Here is a 10,298-nt window from a genome sequence, read left to right as displayed (position 1 = left end):
ATCTAGAGCGAGTAGAAATAAGCAATTATAGTAACTTACGGCCACTGAGGTCCGCTCGGGCCGCCGCAACATCTTCGAGGCCATGTTCAGCCAATACAGCCACTCTAAGCCTACACGCCGAGAATCTGAGTATCGCTTTCGGAAACGGTGTCCACTCATCACGAATACATTGTTGTCGGAGCTTCTGGACACAAATTTAAACCAAATACAATCCTCAGTTTGAAAGTTACGGGCCGCACAGTGGACGACGACGACTTCACAGGTTCGAGGCGGACGGCAGTCGCTTCGGGCGTAGCCGCCATCTTTATTTTTCCGGCGCGGTCGTCTACTCAGTCCGTCCGTCGTCTGGATGCGCTTCGCAGCCGGACGGGCGGCGGAATAAGCGTCCGCGGCACAGATTTGCGCGGAGCCGTCCGTCGTGTGGATACACCATAAAGGTCTACAACACGTCGTCATGCCGACGTGAAGGTGGTTCGTTGTCACGTCGGCTAGCTTGTTATCCGCCGCTCATATTCTGCGTGGTTTAATGTATGTACCATCGCTGGCCGTGTTTCATACGTTTCCTTTTCTACTAACGTGCGAGGCCATAGGGGACGCAGATACAACTGTAGAGAGAAGAAGAAAGAGAGGGAGGAGAAGAGGCAGTTCCCATGTAAGAGAGGGGGGAGGTGACTTGAGAATGCAAGGAAACCACACTACTATACGACAGCAGTTGCCAGTAAACAGGATAAGCTTAAAGGGCCTCTCACCAGGCCCCATAGCAAATTTTGGTTATACGATGGAAGTTGTTACGTGTCCTCTAGGCAGCGTTCCGCCGCAAAAAAATTTTCAAATCGGCTCATTAATAGCCGAGATAGAAATATTTCAGTGCCGCGAACCCATGATTTCAGCCGGCGGGCTCCACTGCCAGGCAAGACGCTCTCTCCACTCGCCCCGTCTAACCTACGCAATCAAAATTCCTTCCTTCCGTTCTCCCATACCGGACATCAAGGATCACGTGACGCGTGCGTCACAGGGCTCGCCTCGATTTTTTTTCTCCTCAGTTTTTTTTTTTTTCCGCGCTACGCACTTGCACCGACGGCGTCGCGCGCGAGCTGTTGCCTCGTTCGCGCAGCGCGCGATTTTGCGCGCTGTGCACAAGGAAACATGACTAGCGGTATAATTCAGTGCTACACGAATACTGAGACAGAACACGCGGATCACAGAGCATGATCACGCGCTGGAACACGGTAGAAAATGGCATAGTTTGGGTACTTGCGCACGTGACCGCACGACCGTGGGAACAAGCAGGCGAAGGGGATGTACACTCGCCCACAAAATATTGCGGGGCGCACGAGCGCGTGGCGAAACGACCCTCCTCCTCCGCTAGCGGGGAACCCCTGGTGTCGAGACCGGCGCCGGCACGCGCGTCCCCCCGAGACTGCAAGCGTGCATGCTTCCGCGCTTCCTCCTTGCGCGCCGGCGATATCCGAATGCAGCCGCGAGCTTCCCCTCTTGCGATTGGCGCTGTGGCGGCTTCGACGGGCACAACTATGTGAAGCCTGTTTAGAAGCTTGCGCGCGCCGCTGCGGCCGCTTTTTGTCGAGTCACGAGCGCTGACGCATAGGGCCCAGGGGTGAACACAAGTATTTTTCTTTCTGCGCTGTACCTTTTCGTTGCCAACCTTGGTTGTTTCTTTCTTTATACGAACGGGGCGTTCTCCCGCAGAAGAGGGTGGCAGAAAAGGCGCTCTATAGAAGGAGACAGGCAAGACGAAAATGAACTCTTGATTTCTATTGTATAAACGAAGTTTTGCCCGTCGAAGCCACCACAGCGCCAATCGCAAGAGGGGCACTTCGCGGCTGCATTCGGATACCGCCGGTGCGCAAGGAGGAACCGCGGAAACATGCACACTTGCAGTCTCAGAGGGACGCGCATGCGTGATTGCGTTGGTCTCGACACCAGGGGTTCCCCGCTAGCGGGGGAGGAGGGTCGTTTCGCCACGCGCTCGCGCACCCCGCAATATTTTGTGAGCGAGTGTACATCTCTCTTGCTTCAGTGCGAAGTAAAACAAAAAAACACTCAGACATTCCATTTGTGTGTTTTATTATTTCTCTCAACTTCATTTGTTCAATTCAAGCAACAGATCGCACAGATAACAGATGTTGTTTTGAATAATTCTCGAAGTCACGTGTCACCACGAGCGACGTCACACTGCGGACACGACTACGTAGGCGCAAGGGCACGACTGCGTCACGTTTGGCTTGGAGCGCGGCGGCCGCGAGGAGATGGAAAAACGGCGTTCGGTTTGAAATTTCAGAGCTTTCCGCGGCGCGTAGCGATGTAATACTTTGCAGAAACGATCGTTATCGTGCAATGTATGCTCTGCGCTTGTCAGCTCAAAATGGCCAGGCCTGGTGAGGGACCCTTTAAGTTCAAGGTACGGTACATTACGTTGCTGCTATTTGTGAAAAATAAACGCCATACAAATATGTCAAGCGGACAAATTACGCAGGGCGTGCAGAAGCAGAGCCGCATTAATTGAAGCGCGCCGCAGTGCACAGGAAACACTACGGAAGCGGTCGACCGTCAAATCAACGCTTCTCAAGCGAACACCTCTCCCTGTGTGTTTTGTGTACTAAGCAGACAAACAGCAGTGGTGCACGCAAGGTAACGTTTAACATCAACTCACCACTCCCGTGTTAGCTAGCCTAAACGTTGAAGAAATTAAGCTTTAGCCGTCAACATTACCTCTAATTATCGTCAATCAAAGCATCCAGCACGGAAAGCTTCGCTTACATCGATTCCCACAGTACGTGGGATCTGCATATTGTTCCCCCCTCTTTTTTTTGTGCGCACAATTTTGCACTGTGCGCTGCTTTGAGTTGGACACAGCCAGACTGCTATTACTTTCTAATGTAAATGCAGCACACGAGTTATTCTATGAAGCCGATGCACTAAATCGGACAGTCAACAGTATTTGAGCAGAGTAACTTGTTGGGCTTGTTGGTGGAACACGGTGGAAGGCTACAGCGCGAGAAGCGACGGAGTCAAAGGAGGCACACAAAGTAAACAGACATTACTTTCAACAAAAAAGGTTATTTTTCTTTTGCCGGTGCGCAGCTAGTTTTAAAGCTAACACTTGGCAAAAAACAACAACAAAGAAAGATGATCACACATGCGCACAGAGCCTGCTCGTCCCGCTATCGCACCCTGGCGTTTGAATCAAGGTAGGTCAGCTGATTTCCACACAAGGCTATCGAGGGACAACTGACACAGTTATTTTCCCCACGTGAAAAAAAAGCCACAGCGCTGTGTCTGCGTACTTTGTGTGCCTCTTTTGTCTCCGTCGGTTCTCGCGCTGTAACCTTCCGCAACTGTATTTGCTTGTAACAGAAACATGTCATTACATTGCTGTGCAACAATGTGGTCCACTAGCATTTCCGTTTACTAAAAGTTATGGTGACCTGAAACTAAAAGCAGCCAAAATGTGTTATTTTAATACAGTTGTTAATGATCTGAGTATAAAGAAATTTTATACATTCTTTTTACAATTTCTAAAAGTATCTAAGCATTGTTGCTTGTCTGTATAAAATATATCGTGTTATGTATAAACTGTACAGGAGCTACCAACACAGGTACCGGTCGTATACCACGCCGAGACGAACGGTCGAAGTGTTCGAGGACAGATACCGACAAACGCCGTCGTTCGTGACGGAGCACTTATAGAGAAGCCCCGTGTGCGCAAACGGGAGGGGTATACTGTCTTCTTCAATCATTACTCACGCACTGATTGAAGCCAATTCAATAAAGCACTGAAACAACGCAGAAAGCAGTTCGTATCGATACGCGGAGCATGGAGTGCACGCTACCGTACGCTCTATTTTCCAAAAAAACGGCGTGGTGCGCGGTTCTTCGTTTTCTCTGCAGGTGGCATTCACAATTTTGGAATCGGGGACGCTCATAACATACATACATACATACATACATACATACATACATACATACATACATACATACATACATACATACATACATACATACATACATACATACATACATACATACATACATACATACATACATACATCGGCCAATTGGAGCCAAATGGTGTCATCTGAGAAACCCAAAGGCGTCGAAAGTTTTTTTTCTTAATTTTAATTTTTATTTTTTGACTGGGAACCGTCGGTTATTCGTAACGTATAACGGCGATACAGGTTTTGGGGAAACAACAGTTTGTTGGTTTCATTTTTAGACTTGGGCTCTATGTTTCGAAATCTCCGAGACTAGAGATCGTTTCAATAAGCAAGTTTTGAGCTTTGTTTAGATTGTTTATTTTAGAAGCACATCAATATTCTCAAAGATATGGTGTGCGTGCGCATAAAATTTCGAAACTGCTTTTCGATATGTCGTTCTTACTTTTAAGCAAATAATTTTCTTTTTTTTTGTGTGAGATAGGCTTTTCGATTATTTGTTAGAAACCTGTAGTGGCGCGCTTGAGTATCAGTTCACTTTTCTGAAATGTTCGCGAGATTTTTTTTCTCTAAAAGTAAGACGCATTATTTGGAGGAGCAGTAGTTTAACCGCACAATTTTAGAAAGTGATTGTACCGTTCCTTTAACGTGTGTCTAGCTCGGACACGGAGATCAAAGAGTTGGTGCGTGTCTCGCACGTGTATTCATAAGACGACAGCGTTTTGAGTATCGCTTAGAGTGTGCGTGGTATTATTTGGAAATAAAGTCGGATCTTCGTGTAGCTTCGAGCGCGTATATTACGCAACATTCTTTTATTATTATTTAGTTCGGGTCCTTTGTGGACAAGAGAAAGAAAATGTTAGTGCTTGAGTCGCACGAAAGCGGGAAGATTTGAGGAGCTCATTCGGAATATGTTTATTGTTTTGAGAGGAAAGCCTTGTCTTCACGGCCTGTGCTTGTGTCGCCAGACTTTTGCAGAGAATTAATTCTCTAGTGTGGCACCAACAACGTTTGTCTAAGTGTCGTCCTTACCCAACTTAACGAACGCGGTGAAGAGTACCCCGTGCTGTACCTCATTAGAAAACTGACACCGCGAGAAGAGGCGTTTCGCACCTCGGTATTTGTGCATACTATGGGCCATTCAAAAGCTAGGATGCTATCTATGTTAAGGCACGAAATTCAAGGTCGAGATCAACCATTGCCTTCTTGCATGTTTGAAGCAAATGTCGGAAGAGAACAGGACACTGCTGACATGGAGTCTCATTTTGCAGGAATACAACTTCGAGGTCAAGTATAGGAAAGGGAGACAGAATAAAAATGCAGGCGATCTGAGCCAGGGATTTTAAGCAACGAACTCAAGTTTTTTTTTTTTTAAACGTGTTCTGTACATATCGTTATCGATGTTAGTGAGATTGGCATCTTATTTTTGTCTTGCCAAGGGCTGACCACGACAAAACGAAAAGAGAGACAGAGAGAGGGGCAGAAGTTTATAAAACGGTGCCGGGATCATAGCGTCCCATAGGCGTGTCGCTCGGGCACGCCGACCAGAGTCTGTGTGTGCTTGTGTTTTCTTAGGAAGAACGCCGCAATGACGCGAGTACTGGAACCCCTAGCTGCAGTGGGTCCTCAGCCATAACTTCGGAAGGGAACCTTGACCCTTCGGGCAACCTGACAGCTGGTGACCCTCAGGTTGAATCTCCTGTAGCAGCCTGTAACGTCTCAACAAGGCCAAGGACATTAATTAGACGTTTACCACGAGGCATCCTCGATTTCATAACGAAACCGTTGCAAGTGTAGTGTACTGGCATTTGTTTACAAAAGTAGCATTTATTTCGTCATAAAGTGAACTGAGAAATTCCTTTTCTCATCTCTATTTTGTGTCTTAGTCGCACTCGTAACACTTCTGAATCTTTACCATATTCTTTACGCAGGCGCGAACTGATACGCATAGTGAAACACGTGACAGACAGGACGAGCGCCAGTCCTTATTATGTGTGTTCGCGCCTGTAGACCAGGCAGCATTGTATCTCCAATTAGCCCATCCAAAAATGTGTGAACCACTCCAGTGTTTCTTCTTTTTCATACTTTTTTTGGCCCTGCTTACGAACAGCTGCAGCGCTCATGCAGCAAGTCTTCTATTAGAAAGGCGAAAGAGCGTTTTGTCCAAGGCTCCAACCTTGGCCATTCTTTTCGGTATTTCCGAGCGATAAGTCACGTTCAAAGTCTTGACGATGATAGGCAAGATATGAGTGTACATTTTCACGTTAAAGTTTGTCCAGACTTCTTGGGCCAAAGTCTGGTTCTTCTTAAAGTTTTGGAACTTTGGATTTGATGTCAAGTCACGGAATCTTGGAGACGCTGTCGTGTTGAGTTCAAATGCTGTGATGTAAATGTCGTAGCCATGAAGTTGACCTGTAAAAGATTGAATGTATAAAAGAAGTCACCTGTACCGACGCGGGACGTGACATTTAGCTATAATCTGCATTCTCAGAAAGGGGAATACCTCAGATTTCTTTGCATTTCAACGACGTTTGTTGAAACCAAAACGTCTTTCTTTTTCATTTCCGGTTATTAGCGTGACTGCTCTGATAGCTACCTACCTATTCTACCTATTCCTACCTGTTCAATTCTCAAGGAATACTTCTTTTTCTCCAGCACTCCTTCCACTTTGGCAGTTATCTTTTTCTTTTCCTTTGCGTTGCATTTTGAAGTATAGTCGTGCTTGAGCTTGATTGTTTCATCAAGTAAAACTTCAGCATACGTAAAAAGGCACCTGTTGCGACAACAGCAGTTAAAGTTATGGGGGCCGCTAGCATATGGCGCGATAGACTTAGCTTAGACCTGCCACCCTCAATTCAATGAGAGGCACCTCGAAACACATGTGCATGCAGGTAACACGTCTTTGTCTAGGACGGGAAACTTGCCGAAAGGGCAACACTTTTTAAACACGGTAAATAAAGCTGTTTAGTCGGAAAACAATGTTGATAGGCTCATCTGAGCCAAATATAGGCGCTTCAGGCAACTATTGCCAGCTTATTTACAAAACCATGCGTATGCTGCGTGAACAAAACTACCTCAGAAACGTCCACTGTCCTCTTGAGCAACCCGAAATATTTTTTTTGCAACGAGGCTAAGTTGTTAATTCGCAAAAATTAATTACCGGAGTATTGATTTGAATGCCAGAGCTTCAATAGTAAAGTTCTACATTGACCACATTAAGAAAAATCGATTTCATTCCACGCAGGTAGCTGTCGCGGTGTTAACTTTTCCGGGCTCCAAAGAAAGCGCCCGAAGCCTGGAAAAGTATCACGTTACCATAGGCACTTGTGCGCAGTGACATCGGCACCTTCATACAAGTTTTGAATGAACAATCTGTGTTGCACGCATGCTGAACGTATGAATAGGCGGTGAGCAAATAATGGTTGCTAGACGACACCTAGGCCTCGCCGATTCAGATGAATGGCCATCCGCAGGCACAATTATTTTTCGCGAATTGCCCAGCGTGCCAACAGCGAAAACGCTGACAGAACGTCAAAATTACCACGTGCTTTTTATCGCTATCTATCTGGCCCCAATTGAGCGAAAAATTTGTCTTGGCCAAAATTGGAACACATTACAGCATCTTCCTCCCCATTGCTTACGGCTGGCTTATACATTCTGTATGCGTGCAGCATCGATCATTCACTTAAAATATGTTTCGGTGCACTACTATCGCAGCGCACAAGCGCACAATCACGTGGCCCTTTTTTTTTTCTTTCTTTTTCTCACATGCTTTCTTTGCACTTGCGAAAAAATAAACCCACAATACATGTTTTCATGGAAAGAAATCGTTCGAGTGTTTCTCAATACGATAGCGAACTTGTGTATCGAATGTTCTGCCTGCGAGTCGATAGCGATAAAAATATAGCTAATATAGATTTAAACAAATTAAATCGCTCAATAAAAAATAAACAATAATGCACTGGTTGCGTTCGCCTAGCGTATGCAACCAGCGCCCTATTGATCATTATTCGGAAAATTTTTCCGCCATACCACTTACCGAGGCTTCAACAGCTGCAATCACCTGCGATGGCCGGGGAAGCTAGGCGCCGCAAGATTCGGGGAACGAGAGCGAAGATAAAACGTAGCAACACCAAGGTAAATACAACTGGCAGCGGAGCTTCCATAGCAGCCCATACGTTCAAAGCATGGTGGTTCATCGGAGTTTCATGGGGCTGAGCGCCATCTGTGTGATGAGGAAGCACTTCCGGAAGAACAAATGACAAATATTGAGACGTCGTATCCGTTGAAGATCATCGTCATCACGATTAGCCTACTCTACATCCCCTGCAGGACGAAGGCCTCCCCCGGCAATCTCCAATTACCTCTGTCCTGCGTCAACCGATTCCAACTAGCACCTGCGAATTTCCTAATTTCACCACCCCATCTTCTGCCGTCCTCGACTGCGCTTCCCTTCTTTTGGCACCCATTCTGTGACCCAAATCGTCCACTAGCTAGAATATCGGCCATCCCTGTTTGTTGTCTGATCCACACGGTTCTCTTCCGATCTTTTAACGTTACACCTAACATTCTTCGTTCCATCGCTCTTTGCGCAGTCCTTAACTTGTTCTCGAGCTTGTTTGTCAGTCTCCAAGTTTCTGCGCCATGTGTTAGCACCGGTAGATTGCATTGATTGTACATCCTTTATTTTAATGATAATGGTGAGCTTCCATTCAGGATCTGACAATCTCTACTGTATGCGCTCTAACCCATTTTTATTCTGTAAATTTCCTTCTCGTGATCAGCGTCCGCTGTGAGTAATTCACTTAGGTAAACGTACTCCTTCACAGACTCTACAAGCTGACTGGCGATCCTGAACTCTTGTTCCCTTGCCTGGCTATTGATCATTATCTTTGCCTTCTGCATATTAATCTTCAACCCCACTTTTACGTTCTCTCTGTTAAGGTCCTCAATCATTTGTTGTAACTCTTCCCCAGTGTTGCTGAACAGGACAATGTCATCTGCAAGCCGAAGGTTGTTGAGATATTCGCTGTTAATCTTACTCCTAAACCTTCCCAGTTTAATAGCCTGAATGTTTCTTCCAAGCATGCAGTGAATGGCATTGGAGAGATTGTGTCTCCTGGTCTGATCCCTCTTTTTATAAGTATCTTTCTACTTTTCTTGCGGAGAATTAAGGTAGCTGTGGAATCTCTGTAGATATCTTCCAAGATATTTACGTAATCTCCGGTACTACTTGATTACGTAATGCCTCTATGAACGCCGGTATCTCTACTGAATCAAATGCCTTTGTCACAGGCGTGAAATTTGTTTTCGTGGCCGGCTATTGGAGCTGTGCGTTCTGTGGCTGTGTTTTCAAATGCCCCGCAATTCAACTCGATGGGCGTTTCGGTCGCTTAGCGCGCAAAGCGATACAGCCTTACTTCAGACACACGAATGTCGAGATTGCACCCGTGCACAGAACATGGTTTCTTTACAGCTCAAAGAGAGCTTTGGGTGTTGAATGCTGGCCGTATCGTCAGACGCCAAGCAGCCGCACGAAAGCAGATAAACTAAAATTATCTGCTAGTCGTAACTCCCTACTTTTGACTGAACACGCAGAACAACGATGAAACTCAGCTCGAAAACAACTCCCCACAAGAATTCAGACAAACGTTGACAAGCGAAACAACGTATCGTGTGAGGGGGGCGTATAGCAACAGGTGAACTTTACGAGCACGCCCTGCTGCACACGTCAAGAGCTGCACTGCATTGCAATTGATAGCGGCCTCTGTAAAAAAAATGTGTTTATTATTAAAGATGAAGTAAAAGACGGCTGTCTTTTTTTTTCTTCGACACACGTATGTAACATTGATTACGAACTTTATTTTCGTTGAATGAAATCAATCCGTGTTCTTTTTAACTTGAAAAAAACAGTTTTTGTTTCTCAATGTGTGAACAGGAGTTCAGGATCGCCAGTCGGCCTCTAGAGTCTGTAAAGGAATACGTTTACATAGGTCAATGAATCACAAGGAACCCTGATCATGAGAAGGAAATTCACAGAAGAATAAGATGGATTGAATCGCATACGGCAGACATTGCCAGCTCCTGACTGGAAGCTTACCATTATCATTGAAAAGGAAGGTGTACAATCAATGCATTCTACCGGTGCTAACATATGGGGCGGAAAGTTGGAGTCTGACAAAGAAGCTCGAGAACAGGTTAAGGACCGCGCAAAGAGCGATGGAACGGAGATTGCTAGGCATAGCGTTAAGAGACAGAAAGAGAGCGGTATGGATCAGAGAGCAAACGGGTATAGACGATATTCTAATTGACATCAAGAGGAAAAAAATGAAGCTTGGCAGGTCA

General features: G+C 45.9%; 1 protein-coding gene across 1 annotated transcript in view; it reads right to left on the bottom strand.

Moving 5' to 3' along the window:
• Positions 1-4,730: 4,730 nt before the first annotated feature.
• Positions 4,731-10,298, bottom strand: part of LOC126516770 (uncharacterized) — a 23,512-nt gene continuing 17,944 nt past the window's right edge. Inside the window, exon 5 of the mRNA XM_050166875.3 lies at positions 4,731-6,365. Within this exon, the coding sequence (XP_050022832.1) occupies positions 6,073-6,365 (293 nt within the window). The 3' untranslated portion in view covers positions 4,731-6,072. The remainder of the gene's footprint in view (positions 6,366-10,298) is intronic.

Source organism: Dermacentor andersoni, chromosome 1 (assembly GCF_023375885.2).
Source record: "Dermacentor andersoni chromosome 1, qqDerAnde1_hic_scaffold, whole genome shotgun sequence".
NCBI lineage: Eukaryota > Metazoa > Arthropoda > Arachnida > Ixodida > Ixodidae > Dermacentor > Dermacentor andersoni.
The sequence above is the reverse complement of the archived record's forward strand: the minus strand, read 5'-3'. Positions and strand labels throughout refer to the sequence as shown.